Raw genomic sequence first — 16,716 nt, forward strand, 5'->3', positions numbered from 1 at the left:
GATTCGTTTCGGGAAAAAAGGCATTCTTTTGCGAAACACCTTTTATACTATATCGAGGCTCGTGTAAGACCTAAAATCAATTGTTTATTAATCATAAATGCGATATGATAAATTCTTCATTCTTCCACTTTTTCGAAGAGACATGTTTACATACATGGGCAGTTCAAGAGTGGAGGAGCCAACATGGTATTTGGTCTCTCCACTTTTAAAAGTGGGGAGCACCGACCCCCATGATCCTCCCCGCCTCCAATGCCATAGGGACATTCGTAGCATAGAAGTTTCACGTTTTATATATTTATTTTAATTTTTGGTATGCAGAATCGAGGCTCGTGTCAGAGCTAAAATGTTTTTGCCATAACCCTCCTACCTTTAAATGTATGGTAAAATGAGCATGTGTGTTATGAGCTGCTGCAGCACATAGCTTACCGAGTAGCAGTGGACTTTTCTGCAAAACAAAGAACAATAAGTTCGCCTTTCAAACAACCACTGCAACCGATCAAGAGCAGTGAGTGGAAATGATGCACAAATGTGCACAGATAAAAAGAGGAAGAAGAATCGTACTTTTAAAATACCCCATTTTGTGTGCCCACCACACACCAATGGTACACAGGGACAACAGCAAAACCACCACAATAACCGCAGTTACGATCGCGCCCACATTCAAGTCACCTGCATACAGGGGGGGAAAAAACATTGGCACACAAGTGGAGGCTAACAGCAGGTACCACCCTCCCTTCCTCACCTCTCCCATATACCGTAGGCTTTGTAACGCTGCTATTCTCGCTGCCTGAGGTACAAGGCTTTCTCCAATGCAAGGGGAATTATTACAATCACTTATCAGTGTGGGGTCAGCATAAGCAGTACTTACTGACAGTCATGCTCTGAGCCAAACACTGGGCCTGTCCCGCTGGATTCCGAGCCACGCAGTGGTACATGCCGGAGTCAAACAGCTGTATTGAACTGAACGTCTGCACAGTGCACGAGGAGGACAAAAGAAAAGGGTTCCCAAGGAACAACATTCTTGTTTCACAATGAAACACACGTTCATTCCAGGCCTAACTATCCCACCATTTGCAGTAGCTCCCTCGCAATCTCACCAGGCTACCAGTTTCCTCATCAATATGGTACGACGAGTTGATGAACTTCTTGTGTGTGTGCGGCTCCCGAGGGAGCTTCTCGCCATCTTTGAACCAGGAATAATCCGCCAGTGGAAACGCCTCGCTTTCTTGGCAGTGCAGTTCCACCGACTGACCGGTGGACACAGAAGCGGGAACCTCACATCGGGGCATCGCCGGCTTCACTGTGAGAAAGAAAAAGCCAAAGACATCGATGTAAAGAAGAAAGGAGCCAAGTGATATTTTGTCCCACGTAGCACGAGTGAAGTGTAATTGAGTTTGAAACTCATTATTTCCGATCAACCAATTCAACATCGAACAGGTGACAGAAAATGTGACGCTACCCTCACCTTGCACCAACAAATTGATCTCCACTTCGTCAAGACGCTTCGAGTCTTTCAGAGCAGACACTTCACACCGATACATTGCCGTGTCAAGGCGTGTTGCATTTCTAATAGTAACGGACGCATCGTAGTTCCTCAGGTGAGAGATGTCTGCTCGACCCAAGAGGTCACCTGTATAGGGCGTCAGAAACACCAGTTGGTGATGTCATACAAGTACATTGCTCAAAGGTCGACACATCTTCGGTTAATTCATAGTTTTAAAGTAAAAATAATTTGGATCAGGGTTCAAGTAACACATTTAAGCATTCCCATTCAAAATAATAGTTCAGTGAAACGAGTCAGACCTGGGACAGTTTTATTTAGTTATCTAAACCAGTGAAGCTCAAAACTAGAGGGGCAATCGGTAGAGCGCATACCTCCACCTGGCTGAACAGTTTACGTTTTGTATCCCATTTATAGGCCGGATCTGGATCCAGACCCGAACAAAAATCAAATCCGCTTATTCTCTTCCCCAAACCAACTCATTCCACCTAGTTTTGTGATAACTTGTCCACAACTATTTCAAACAAGCAAAAGTACCCGGTGTTGCCGGGCAACACAGAGTCGCTTTGTGATGCGAACGTAGTCGCTTTGTCATGTCATCCACAACGTTTTTGAAATATCGTCCTATATATCGTTTTTGCCCCTTTTTGCCCCTTTTTGCCCCTTGTTTAGTCCCTGGTGTTGTGCTAGCGGCTAGGGTGCCGGCTTAGGATCCTAGGATCCTGGGTTCGAATCCCGGTCGATCGCTGAATTAACACCAGGGGGGTTGACTCAGCCTGTCATCCTTCCGAGGTCGGCAAATTGAGTACCAGTTCACTGGTAATTCCCTGTGTGTCGTAAAAAGGCGACAAACAGGGTTGGCGGCAGGAAGGGCATCCGGCCGTAAAACATTGCTTCAAAAAGGGGACCGAAAAACAACAACAACCACAGTTCCCGAAAAAGGCCAACCCCCGCTTGCGGGGAAAAATGGCCTCTAAAGGTGTTTTTTTTAATTTTATTTTTTATCGTTTTTGGTCCCATCTCTCAATGTTGAAGAATCACTTAAAAATTATAATATCCGGATCTGCACCAAAATCGAATCATTTTGTCCTGGTCACACATCCAACCTCTCGACCAAATTTCATCCAAATCCGTCCACAACTTTTGAGCTATCCTGTTCACAGTTCACATAAAACCACCTTTAGAGGCCATTTTTCCCCGCAAAGCGGGGGTTGGCCTTTTTCGGGCACCGTGGTTGTTGTTGTTGTTTTTGGTCCCCTTTTTGAAGCAATGTTTTACGGCCGGATGCCCTTCCTGCCGCCAACCCTGTTTGCCGCCTTTTTACGACACACAGGGAATTACCAGTGAACTAGTACTCAATTAGCCTACCTCGGAAGATGACAGGCTGAGTCAACCCCCCTGGCGTTAATTCAGCGATCGACCGGGATTCGAACCCAGGATCCTAGGATCCTAAGCTGGCACCCTAGCCGCTAAGCCAACACCAGGCTGACAGTTCACATTCAGGGATGAAAAACATAACCTCCGTCCACCTTCGGTGGCAACAACAATAACAACGAGAACTGCCACTTTATAACTGCTGGCAGTGATGACTGGTTTCCTCTGCCTTCCGGCTTTGATACAACCCCGCTTTCATCGGACACGCTTTGATACAACCCCACTTTCATCGGACACGCTTTGATACAACCCCGCTTTCATCGGACATGCTTCGATACAACCCCGCTTTCATCGGACACGCTTCGATACAACCCCGCTTTCATCGGACACACTTTGATACAACCCCGCTTTCATCGGACACGCCCGCTTCAATCGGACACGCCCGCTTCAATCGGACACCCCCGCTTCAATCGGACACCCCCGCTTCAATCGGACACCCCCGCTTCAATCGGACACGCCCGCTTCAATCGGACACCCCCGCTTCAATCGGACACGCCCGCTTCAATCGGACACGCCCGCTTCAATCGGACACGCCCGCTTCAATCGGACAGGCCCGCTTCAATCGGACACGCCCGTTTCAATCGGACACGCCCGCTTCAATCGGACACGCCCGCTTCAATCGGACACGCCCGCTTCAATCGGACACGCCCGCTTCAATCGGACACGCCCGCTTCAATCGGACACGCCCGCTTCAATCGGACACGCCCGCTTCAATCGGACACGCCCGCTTCAATCGGACACGCCCGCTTCAATCGGACACGCCCGCTTTAATCAGACACGCCCGCTTTAATCAGACACGCCCACTTTAATCAGACACGCTTTAATCAGACACCCTTTAATCAGACACCCTTTAATCAGACACGCTTTAATCAGACACGCTTTAATCAGACACGCTTTAATCAGACACGCTTTCATACAACCTTGCTTTCATACAACCCCACTTTTATCATAATTAAACCTACACTGAAATGTCACAAGGCTGGAGAAGATAAAATGTAGAGTTTCTTCTTCTTCACACAATAACAACTTCTACCTTCCCAACCGTATAACCAATCATGTTGAAATTTTAAACACTTATTCCAATTCATGACAGCTACAGAGTGGCCACAAAGTTCCTATGGACGCTGTTAGAATTTAGTTAGAATTTAACTGTATGCTCCATTCCATTCTCCGCAAAAATTAGAATTTTTCTCCATGTTCTTCTGGACATCCTCTTCCATGTTGAGGGATGGAGGTCATAAAAGCAGCCCCTGACAGCTGTTTTGAGGTCTTCAACTGTTAGGCAGAGAAGAGAAATTTCCTCTTTCACAATGCCTCAAAGCGAGTGTTTATTTTATTTTATTTTTTGGATACAAGATCGAGGCTCGTGTAAGAGCATCAATGACAAAAAACAAACGGACAAATAAAACATACAAGCGTTACGCCTAGGTCCCCCGTCGGTGAAGTGATGTGAGTTGACAAAGTGGAAGACGCAGAAAACATGCTACGATATGATATTTCGCTCACAAGGTTCAGACATACATGGCGGCGGCCATCTTGGATTTTGACGTGGCGACCCAATTTTAAACAGCGTTCTTCCTTGTGCCTAGATACACCCACACACCAGATTAGCATTTGGTACGTCGCTTATTTTTCGAGATATTTCGCTCACAAGTTTCAGACATATATATGGTGGCGGCCATCTTGGATTTTGACGTGGCGACCCAATTTTCAATAGCGTTCATCCTCATGCCGAGATACACCCACACACCAAATTAGAAGTTGGTACTTCGCTTATTTTTCAAGATATTCATCTCACAATGTTCAGACATACATGGCGGCGGCCATATTGGATTTTGACGTGGCGACCCAATTTTCAATAGGGTTCTTCCATATGCCGAGATACACCCACACACTATATTAGAAGTTGGTACTTCGCTTATTTTTCAAGATATTCATCTCACACGGTTAAGACATACATGGCATCAGACATACATGGCGGCGGCCATCTTGGATTTTGACGTGGGTTGCACCCACACACCAAATTCGAATGCGGTCCTTCGCTTACGCACGCACGCACGCCCGCACGCACGGACGCACGGACAGAGGGGAAAGCCATAGTCCCCCTTTCGCTACGCTGTGCGACGGGGGACAATAATAAAGGGTGCGGGAGACAAGATTGGGAGAGAGAGGGAAGCACACAAGTACAACAGTAGAGAACAGGGACATCGGGAGATATGTGGGAGGGAGAGGGCTTTGGTGGAATATAAGAGATGGTGGTGAACAGCTGTTTTTTAAAGACCTGGAGGGAGGAATGGGACTGAAGAGAGTGTGGGAGTTTGTTCCAGAGGCGGGAGAAAAGAGGAATGAAAGAGTGAAGGTGAGCAGAGAGTCTTGATTTTGGCAGTTTCACCAAAAGAGGGTTGCTGGCAGATATTGTGCGACCTGAAGGAATATTTAGGGGACAGAGCACAGACAGAGCTGGGTGAGCTAGGCCAGAGAGGAGTCGGTATAAGACAGAAAGACCACAAACCTGCCTGCGGTGAGCGAGTGAAAGGTCCTCACAATCAGCTTCATCGCGGGAGATTCCAATGATTCTGAAAGCTTTGGTATCAACAGCGTGAAGCCGAGCTAGGTGTGAGGCAGGAGCACCGGCCCAGAGGGGGGAACAGTATTCCATTGAGCTGCGAATGAAATCCTTGCATGTGGTGAGGAGCTCAGGTGTGCCAAGGAAGGAATATCATGGCAGATAGTGAGACCCAAAAGCTTGAGTGACAGAACTTCTTGGAGAGGATTGTTGAGAAAGTAGATGGGAGGGTTATCCAGGTGGTCTTTTCGGAGGGACATACGGAGATTTTCCACCGCGGTACCGCACAGTACTGTACTGTAACCAAAATCGGTTTTTTCGTTTTTCCATTGCTAAGCAAACCGTACCGTACCTAAGTACCCGTGCTAAATTTGGTTCCTGTGCTATTGTCTAGAATATTGGAGATGTGAACACTGAAGTAAATTTGGGAAATTACTCATTAAATACTTGTTCCAAAGATAATAGCAAGTGGGGTCAAATTAGACCACACTAAACCATTGCCCCAATGGGACCAATACCCATGGCAACCAGTGGCTGAACAAGCTTTGACTAGAACGAGTCATGGAGTAGATCATACTGGAAAAGGGGGGGATGGTACCCAAAGGGATTAACTGGTGCACGGAAGGTATTACATTACGTGGTGGTGAGATGTTTTGAATCACGTGGTTGTAAGGCATTTTTATTTACGTGGTGGTGAGGTGTTTTTAATTAGGTGGTGGTGAGGTGGTTTGAATGACGTGGTTGTGAGGTGTTTTGAATGACGTGGTGGTGAGGTGTTTTGAATTACGTGGTGGTGAGGTGTTTTGAATTACGTGGTGGTGAGGTGTTTTAAATTACGTGGTGGTGAGGTGTTTTAAATTACGTGGTGGTGAGGTGTTTTAAATTACGTGGTGGTGAGGTGTTTTAAATTACGTGGTGGTGAGGTGTTTTAAATTACGTGGTGGTGAGGTGTTTTAAATTACGTGGTGGTGAGGTGTTTTAAATTACGTGGTGGCGAGATGTTTGGAATTACGTGGTGGTGAGGTGTTTGGAATTACGTGGTGGTGAGATGTTTGGAATTACATGGTGGTGAGGTGTTTGGAATTACGTGGTGGTGAGGTGTAATCGTCCCAAACTTCTGTTCTGCACCTACCCCTCCTGTATGTATGTGCAGAGGGTTTTTTATTTTTTATTTTTCAAACTAAATTGCTTATAAAATGAAATATCACAAACACTACAAATAAATTTGTGTAAAATAATAGTTTGTATTGTTATGAATTTTGGGGTAGTGATATATAGATTCAGGTAGCTCTGTATAGGTAGGTGCTCCGATGATTGTGGGAAGAAAGAACCATTTTGATGTACATAAGTCAGGGACCTGTTTAGTCCGAATGTCGGATTAAGTGTATATTCGTCCCTGCTACGAGGGATTGGGCATGTTTACTAGGGTAGGGATTATGCTAATTCCCCTGTTCGCGAGACATTGTGATCATCCCATTTTCCCTTATGGCACCACACATAAACACTCATGAGGAATCCCACCATTAAAAGCACCTCACATACTAATTGAATCCCCCCCACCCCCACAATAAAACCACCAAGAAGCCAGACATCAACACCAGGGCTAACAACACGCCTGGTTGAACACACATCGCTCAAGCAGGCCGAAGAACACCCCGGAGACTTGTGATTGGCCAGGGCGTACCAATAAGCGACTCGCTATTGGGCCGGGGTTGACCAATGGGAAAAACGGAGTAAGGAAGGACTTGTGATTGGCCAGGGGCGGGGCAAGAAGCTTCCCACGGATGATGAAGAGAAAGGCACGAAGGAGCATCACACTGATTGGCAGGGCACGCCAATGACATCAAAGGGCGAACTGCGTGTGATAGGTGTCGAGCGAAGACAGTAGTTGTGGCCTGCGGGCATTGGTAGAGAGAGACAGAGGACGTCACGAGGGGTTGATAAAAGGTGGAGAGAGACCGACATTTTCCTCTACCCTCTCTCCCCGCTCTCTCTTGTTCTGGACCTTCTCCCTGCGCTGGACATTGCCCATTGCGTTCTTGACCCTGGACTCTTGCTTGTTGGACGACGACGGAGCGCTGACGAATATCCTCCCCTGCGTTCACGTACGGGACCTCGCGAGCAATCACGCGGGGACGCAAGGCTTGCCGCTGTAGTGTCTGCTGGCCTAGCAGCGCCGAGCGAGAGGTTCGCACAAACGACCGGGCGGTTCCCACCAACACCGGAGCGACGTCCGGAGTGCGTGCTCGGGGCTGGACGATCGCTGCGAAGGTGCCAATTGAGTTGAGTGCCACAATTAAACATCCACCATTCCTTTCCACGTTATTTTATCCCTGTGTCTGTGTTTAAGTCTGGTGTGAGGGATCCCAATTTAGGAGTTTAGTTTATCACGTTTCCTTTGTCCCAGCATTCCGTTGTAAATAAATCCTTACATTATTTTCCCTGTATATTCTAAATCCGTTTTCGTGTGAGTTTATTTCCTGCAGGCTTTGAAGACTGCCCGGCGAGATCGCGTCAGGTAAAATCTTCCAGCTTCTTCTTCTTCTTCTTCTTATTTCTTCCTCCCGCGTGTAGATATAAAATCTGCTATTTGAACTGAACGCCTTTGGAGTTGAAGCTGGCTTTGGCTATTCGTGATTTTCTGGTCTTCACCGAGGGGAATCACAGGACAGTATTACGATTGGTGTAAATCATGACAACACAGCAACTCAGGTACAGTCATTTTCCTCAGCTAGACCAAGCCCGTTCCTCTGTAACGACGCGTGGTGAGGCGAGCGTAGCGAGCAAAGCCAACCTAGTATATATATATATATATATATATATATATATATATGAAGAAGAAGAACCACCTTCAGAGGCCATTTTTCCCCGCAGAGCAGTGGTTGGCCTTTTTTGGGCACCTTGGTTCCCTTTTTGAAGCAATGTTTTTTTTTTATGGCCGGATGCCCTTCCTGCTGCCAACCCTGTTAGTCACCTTTTGCGACACACCGGGAATTACCAGTGAACTGGTACTCAATTTGCCGACCTCAAAATGATGACAGGCTGAGTCAACCCCCCTCGCGTTAATTCAGCGATCGACTGACATTTGAACCCAGGATCCTAGGATCCAAAGCCGGCACCCTAACTGCTAAGCCAACACCAGGCTTTTTAAAATATATATTGGGAGAAATGCCACGGGCATAGAAATGGCCCCTTTATATGGTATGTGCCATGTGGAAAAGTATAGAAAAGAAGGGACATTCCATAGCTTGTAGAATATGCCAAACAATAGAAAAGAAGGGACATTCAAAATATCTCGTGTGCATGCTGGACTACCCTTGTGTTCTTAGGAGGAACCAAGTAATGCTCTAGAAAAGTTCATATAAAAGGTACGCCCTACATCTGGCAAATAAAATACATTTACTTCTTCATGCAGCTGTGTGAATCAAATTGGCACCCCTTTATCCGAAATCGAAAAATCAAAATCGAAAAATCTATGACCGAGCAATCCTGCAGTGTAGAAGGGCTACATTGGGTTTCAGAGCAATTGGTTGCTAAATAAGGGACAAGTATGGTCCGAAGTTTCATGGGGCAACTCCCTCCTGGGAGCTCCAATGATCCGAAATCGAAAAATCGAAGCCAGAGCGATTGTTTGGGATACTCTCTTGTATTCATATGTCAAGTTTCAGAAACACCAGACAGATGACAAGACAGGCAGAGTAAAAATAGCAAAAAGTTAACGGACGACTGGATGGACATCATGACCTATTTTATAAGGACATCTCTTCAAGGTCGAGATAAAATGACCTAAAATTAATCTGGGATGTTTTGTGCAAGGAAATAATATAAGGGTGAACACAAAAGACGTACCCATGAATTTTCCATCAACGTAGACAAAATTGGGATCGTCCTTCACGATTTTCTTCCACTCGATGCGCGGCGTTGTGCTCCCAGTCTCATAATGGCATGAGAGCGTCACTGCTGGAAACAGACAAGAGATTGATCAAATATTCACTCTGGCACGGACGTAGAACATGCTCATTTGTGTCGATCCTCTAATCGTTAGACTCAGCACCATAGGGGATTCTTCCCATTACCATGAACAATTCTAAGGCACCAAAGAGGATTTCTCCCGTTACCATGAACAAGTCTAAGGCACCAAAGAGGATTTCTCCTGTTACCATGAACAAGTCTAAGGCACCAAAGAGGATCTCTCCCGTTACCATGAACAATTCTAAGGCACAAAAGGAGATTCCTCCCGTTACCATGAACAAGTCTAAGGCACAAAAGGGGATTCCTCCCGTTACCATGAACAAGTCTAAGGCACCAAAGAGGATCTCTCCCGTTACCATGAACAAGTCTAAGGCACCAAAGAGGATCTCTCCCGTTACCATGAACAAGTCTAAGGCACAAAAGGGGATTCCTCCCGTTAAAATGAACAAGTCTAAGGCACCAAAGAGGATCTCTCCCGTTACCATGAACAAGTCTAAGGCACCAAAGAGGATTTCTCCCGTTACCATACACAACAACAACATGCATTTTAAAGGCCATTTTCCCGACTAGAGCGGGGGTTAGCCTTGCGGTCCCCATGACAATCTTCTCCATTTTGCCATATTTTCTGCATCTCTCCTTGTTAACCCCCTTGCCCGCATTTCTTCTTCCACCATCTTTAGCCAAGTCTTTCTCGGTCTTCCCCGTCCTCTACTTCCTTCTACTTTCATTTCCATCACTCTTCTCACCCAGTCACTTTCATCCTTCCTCAACACATGACCAAACCATCTCAACCTGTTCCTCTTCACAGCATCAATCACAGGCTCTATTCCCATCATCTTTCGCAATTCATCATTTGTCTTCCTCTCTCTCAACGATACTCCGCACATCCACCGAACCATTCGCATTTCGACCCTTTCCAACCTTCGTTGCTGCTCTACGTTCATTACCCATGTCTCGCTCCCATAAATCATAACACTTCTCACACATGCAGCATACACCTTTCCCTTCAGCTTCAACGACACTCCCCTCATCATCAGCACGCCACTCAGTTCCCGAAACTTCTTCCATGCACTTCTCACTCGAGCAACCGTTGCCGAGTCTGATCCACCTTCTCCATTCAGCATGTCTCCGAGGTAGCAAAATGTTTTCACACCTACCAGCTTCACGCCGTCTCCAAGATCCAACTCAACATTTCCTCCATCTGCAGCTCCCTCTGTGCACACCTTACATTTGAATGTAGCTGCCACACTGGTTAATGACCCTCTCAGACCACTACATTTTTGATGAACCCACTCAGCGCACATTGTACATTGAATGGAGTTCACTCCGACACCCTTCCTACACACAGCACAGGGCCACTTCCCAGTTCTTTCCACCTCACCACATGCTTTACCACTTGCCATCACCTTCGTCTTTCCGATATTCACCTACAGACCTTTTGTCTCCATACATTCCTTCCACTTGTTCATCTTTTCCTTCAGTCCATCCATACTTTCCGCAATCAACACCAGATCATCTGCATACAGCAACTCCCACGGTAAACCCTCCTTTACGTTCTGAGCCAGCACCTCCATCACAGCTACAAATAGTAGTGGACTTAGTACCGACCCCTGATGCACTCCCACCTTCACCTCAAACTCACCACTGTTCCCGTCCTTCGTCCTTACAGCTGTGCGTGCTCTTTTGTACATTGCCATCACTACTCTGATCAACCATTCCTCCACTCCTAACTTCCTCAATGCCCATGTCAATACTTTGCGTGGAACCCTATCGAATGCTTTGTCCAGATCAACAAACCCAAGAAACAACTTCTTCCTCTTCTCCATGTACTTCTCCTGCAACTGCCTCACAATGAAAAGCACGTCTGTCATTCCTCTTCCTGGCATAAATCCAAACTGCATTTCGTCGATCTTCACTTTCTTCCTTATCCTCCTCTCCAACACCCTTTCCAATACCTTCATTCCATGCTCCAATAACTTTATCGCTCGGTACGAGCCACACTCCAGAGGGTCACCTTTCCCCTTGTATAGAGGGACGAGGGAACTCAGTTCCCAATCCACTGGAATGCGGCCTTCTTTCACCACCAGATTACAGATCTCTGTCATTCTCTTCACACCCCAACTTCCTGCTGCCTTCAACATATCTCCCACAACTCCCGTCGGCCCTCCCGCTTTTCTACCCTTCATTGCTTTTATCGCTTCCTCAACTTCCTTCTCAGTTATCTTCTCTGCCGGTCCTAAAACTGGGTTACTCTGTATGTTGCCATCCCATTCATTCTCTGTATTCAACAGCATTTCCATATATCTTTTCCATCTTCCTTTAATTCCATCTGGGTCGACAACGATTTGCCACACTTCATCCTTCAAGCAACTCACCCCCATCACATCACACCTCTCTTTCGCTATCTGCTTTGTAATCCTGAATACTGCTTTCTGACCCTCTTCCGAATCCAAGCGTTCTCCGAACATTTTCCTTCATGCCTCCTGCGCCTTTGCTACCTCTTTCTTTGCAGCCTTCCTGGCTGCCTTATAACTTTCATGCTCTGCTGGTTCTGCTTCCGTACCCTTCGCCTTCTGCCACTCCTTGAACTTCTTCCTCTTCTCGTCAAACCTCTTTCCAACTTCATCATCCCACCACCATGTTTCCGAGTGCCCCGGTGGTCCTTTTGTCCATCCACATACCTCACCAACGGCTCCCAACAGACTAGCTTTCATTGACACCCAACCACTTTCAAGCTCAACCGCATCATCCTCGACCCTACTCAGCCTCTCTTTTAATGCCTCCCTTACTGTCACCTCTTTCAACCTCCACACCTGCATTCTCGGTTGGTACTTCACCCGCCGAGCTCTCCTCGCACCTTTCACCCTTATGTCGCAGACAACCAAGTGGTGCTGTGAAACAGCCTCCTCCCCGGGATCACCTTTGTGTCCCAGAGGTGCCCCCTATCTCGCCTACGCACCATCAGGTAGTCAACGGTTGTCGTCGACCCATCTGACGTGGATGTAACAAGCTTATTATCCTCTTTCTGGAACTGAGTATTACAAATCAACAAATCAGCTCCATCAGCAAACTCCAAAATCCTTTCACCTTCTCCATTTCTCACACCATATCCGTAACCCCCATGAACTCCGTCAAAACCATCCATACTCCTTCCTACATGTCCATTTAGGTCTCCTCCTACCACAACAACTTCGTCATCTTTCACGTTTTCCATCAGCTTCTCTATCGCACACCAGAACTTGTCCTTCTCTTCATCGTTTCGACCAACCTGCGGAGCATATCCCGAGATGACTTTCACCAAGAGCTTTCCAATCATCATTTTCACAATCATCAACCTATCACTCACTCTAGTCACACTCACCACACTGTCTACAAACTCCTCAGAAAACAGGACACCAACACCATTCATGCCCTCCAGGCACCCTTGCCACACAAACTTGTATTTCTGTCCCTGCCTACCCTTCACCATTCTCACACCACTTCCCTTCCATCTCGTCTCTTGCACACAACATATGTCCACTCTTCTTCTGACTAATACTTCCACCACTTCTCCTGATCTCCCTGTCATTGTCCCTACATTCCATGTCCCAAACCTCAGAAACCGATCTCCACTTCGGGCTGTACCCTGCCCATATGTAGTTGTAATTGTCATGGTTCTCTTTTTGAGGCAATGTTTTTATGGCCGGATGGCCTTCCTGACGCCAACCCTCTTAGTCGTCTCTTACGACACGCAGGGATACGGTGTACCTATTCTAATAACTTAGGTGTACCTATTCTAATGTTACCATGAACAAGTCTAAGGCACCAAAGAGGCTTTCTCCCGTTACCATGAACAAGTCTAAGGCACCAAAGAGGATTTCTCCCGTTACCATGAACAAGTCTAAGGCACCAAAGAGGATTTCTCCCGTTACCATGAACAAGTCTAAGGCACCAAAGAGGATTTCTCCCCATGAACAAGTCTAAGGCACCAAAGAGGATTTCTCCCGTTACCATGAACAAGTCTTAGGCACAAAAGGGGATTCCTCCCATTACCATGAACAAGTCTAAGGCACCAAAGAGGATTTCTCCCGTTACCATGAACAAGTCTAAGGCACCAAAGAGGATTTCTCCCGTTACCATGAACAAGTCTTAGGCACAAAAGGGGATTCCTCCTGTTAAGGCTAGACCAATCAGGCACCATCAATATCCCACACTTTTATTAATCATTACAATTTTCAAGTACGGTATGGGAATAAGACATCTGCAGCAAGTTTCCACTGGTTTTACATCAATCAGATTTATCAGCTTTGTGTCACAAGATGTCCCCACAGGACCAAATTAAACAAGCATGACCGTCAAACTAAGACCTACTTACGCTCAAACTCGTGGACAACCGGATTCAGGTTCACAGAGTTGACCTTCACCCCCAGGACGTGAAAACCTGGAGAATAAAAAACACCTTTAGTCTCCACAGATACCATGGATGATGGTTGTCTGCTCGTCGACATGATGTCCAAAAAACGTTTCATCGTTTGCACCATTACCTCCATTTTGTGTATCCACGTCATGCTTCAATAATTGCTTCCAGCAGGTTTCACATCACCTGTTTTCTCCAATGACGAGGTGTTACCCTGCCCACCACTACATTTTAACCCATGTTTACAACACCATTCTTGAAGCAAAACCCACACAGAAGACTTTGTGACCATACCAACATAAACCAAATAAGTTTATTGGGGAGAGGGTAGGTAAGGGGTGGTGGGGAGAGGATAGGTAAGGGGTGGTGGGAAGAGGGTAGGAAAAGGGGTGGGGGGAGAGGGTAGGTAAAGGGGTGGTGGGAGCGGGTAGGTAAAGGGATGGTGGGAGAGGGTAAGTAAAGGGGTGGTTGGAGAGGGTAGGTCAGGGGTGGTGGGGAGAGGGTAGGTAAAGGGGCCGCGGGGAGAGGGTAGGTAAAGGGGCGGTGGGGAGAGGGTAGGTAAAGGGGCGGCGGTGGGGAGAGGATAGGTAAAGGGGCGGTGGGGAGAGGGTAGATAAGGGGTGGGGTGGTAGGGAGAGGGTAGGTAAGGGGTGGTGGGGAGAGGATAGGTAAGGGGTGGTGGGAAGAGGGTAGGAAAAGGGGTGGGGGGAGAGGGTAGGAAAAGGGGTGGGGGAGAGGGAAGGAAAAGGGGTGGGGGGAGAGGGTAGGAAAAGGGGTGGGGGGAGAGGGTAGGAAAAGGGGTGGTGGGAGAGGGTAGGTAAAGGGGGTGGTGGGAGAGGGTAAGTTAAGGGGGTGGTTGGAGAGGGTAGGTCAGGGGTGGTGGGGAGAGGGTAGGTAAAGGGGCCGCGGGGAGAGGGTAGGTAAATGGGCGGTAGGGAGAGGGTCGGTAATGGGGCGGTGGGGAGAGGGTAGGTAAGGGGTGGTGGGGAGAGGGTAGGTAAGGGGTGGTGGGGAGAGGGTAGGTAAAGGGCCATGGGAAGAGGGTAGGTAAAGGGGCGGGTGGGGAGGGGAGGTAAAGGGGCGGTGGGGAGAGGGTACTTAAGGGCGGTGGGGAGAGGGTACTTAAGGGCGGTGGGGAGAGGGTACTTAAGGGCGGTGGGGAGAGGGTACTTAAGGGCGGTGGGGAGAGGGTAGGTAAGGGGCCGTGGAAGAGGGTAGGTAAAGGGGCGGTGGGGAGAGGGTAGGTAAAGGGGCGGTGGGGAGAGGTAGGTAAAGGGGCGGTGGGGAGAGGGTAGGTAAAGGGGCGGTGGGAAGAGGGTAGGTAAAGGGGAGGGTAGGTAAAGGGGAGGGTAGGTAAAGGGGAGGGTGGGAAGAGGGTAGGTAAAGGGGCGGTGGGGAGAGGGTAGGTAAAGGGGCGGTGGGAAGAGGGTAGGTAAAGGGCCATGGGAAGAGGGTAGGTAAAGGGGCGGGTGGGGAGAGGGTAGCAAAGGGCGGTGGGGAGAGGGTAGGTAAGGGGCCGTGGGAAGAGGGTAGGTAAAGGGGTGGTGGGAAGAGGGGAGGAAATGGGGCGGGGGGGGGGACAGGGTAGGAAAAGGGGTGGTGGGGAGGGGGTAGGCAAAGAGGTGGGGGGAGAGGGAAGGAAAAGGGGTGGGGGAGAGGGAAGGAAAAGGGGTGGGGAGAGGGAAGGAAAAGGGGTGGGGAGAGGGAAGGAAAATGGGTGGGGGAGAGGGAAGGAAAAGGGGTGGGGGAGAGGGAAGGAAAAGGGGTGGGGGAGAGGGAAGGAAAAGGGGTGGGGGAGAGGGAAGGAAAAGGGGTGGGGAGAGGAAAGGAAAAGGGGTGTGGGCGGCGAGGGTAGGAAAAAGGTTGGGGGGAGAGGGTAGGAAGTAGGAAAAGGGGTGGGGGGGAGAGGGTAGGAAAAGGGGTGGGGGAGAGGGTAGGAAAAGGGGTGGAGGGAGAGGGTAGGAAAAGGGGTGGAGGAGAGGGTAGGAAAAGGGGTGGAGGGAGAGGGTAGGAAAAGGGGTGGGGGAGAGGATAGGAAAAGGGGTGGTGGGGAGAGGGTAGGAAAAGGGGTGGGGGAAGATGGTAGGAAAAGGGGTGGAGGGAGAGGGTAGAAAAAGGGGTGGAGGGATAGGGTAGGAAAAGGGGTGGGGGGAGAGGGTAAGAAAAGGGGTGGGGGGAGAGGGTAGGAAAATGGGTGGTGGGGAGAGGGTAGAAAAAGGGGTGGTGGGGAAAGGACAGGAAATCACACACCCTCCTCCTCGATTAGACAACCCACACTACACTGACATCACAACCACCCCCACCACACACCCCCCCCCCCCCCATGTGACTGCCCCACCGACCCTCCCCCCCATGTGACACTTCCCCCACCGACACCCCCCCTCCCCCCCTCCCCCCCATGTGACACTACCCCCACCGACAACCCCCCATGTGACACTTCCCCCACCAACACCCCCCCTCCATGTGACACTGCCCCCGCTCCCCCCACCCCATGTGACACTGCCCCCACTGACACACCCCATGACACTGCCCCCACTGACACCCCCCCCCCCATGACACTGCCCCCACTGACACCCCCACCCATGACACTGCCCCCACTGACACCCCCCCCCCATGACACCCCCCCATGACACTGCCCCCACTGACACCCCCCCCCCCATGACACTGCCCCCACTGACCCCCCTCCCCCATGTGACACTGCCCCCTCCCACATGTGACGCTGCCCCCACTGACCCGCCCCCCCCATTTGACACTAGCCCCCACTGACCCCTCCCCATGTGACACTGCCCCCCACTGACCCCCCCATGTGACACTGCCCCCACTGACCCCCCATGTGACACTGCCCCA

The 16,716-nt window shown here is 49.0% G+C and overlaps 1 protein-coding gene across 3 annotated transcripts in view; it reads right to left on the bottom strand.

The window, feature by feature from the left end:
* The window catches only part of LOC137430493 (junctional adhesion molecule 3B), a 35,719-nt gene that overhangs the window by 17,998 nt on the left and 1,005 nt on the right, over positions 1 to 16,716 (bottom strand). The window contains exons 2-8 of one of the 3 annotated variants that reach the window (XR_013624006.1): positions 13,828 to 13,893; positions 9,351 to 9,461; positions 1,466 to 1,630; positions 1,098 to 1,300; positions 869 to 968; positions 562 to 669; positions 40 to 445 (exon numbers count right to left, since the gene is read on the bottom strand). Coding sequence is in view for 2 of the 3 variants with exons in the window: in XM_078781255.1 (XP_078637381.1) it covers positions 427 to 445; positions 562 to 669; positions 869 to 968; positions 1,098 to 1,300; positions 1,466 to 1,630; positions 9,351 to 9,461; positions 13,828 to 13,893 (772 nt within the window). In the remaining variant the exon portion in view is untranslated. The remainder of the gene's footprint in view (positions 1 to 39; positions 446 to 561; positions 670 to 868; positions 969 to 1,097; positions 1,301 to 1,465; positions 1,631 to 9,350; positions 9,462 to 13,827; positions 13,894 to 16,716) is intronic. The other 2 variants (XM_078781255.1, XM_078781256.1) reach the window with 2 other exon arrangements.

The sequence above is a fragment of the Myxine glutinosa genome, chromosome 7, assembly GCF_964187855.1.
Source record: "Myxine glutinosa chromosome 7, kmMyxGlut1.1, whole genome shotgun sequence".
NCBI classification, from domain to species: Eukaryota; Metazoa; Chordata; class Myxini; order Myxiniformes; family Myxinidae; genus Myxine; species Myxine glutinosa.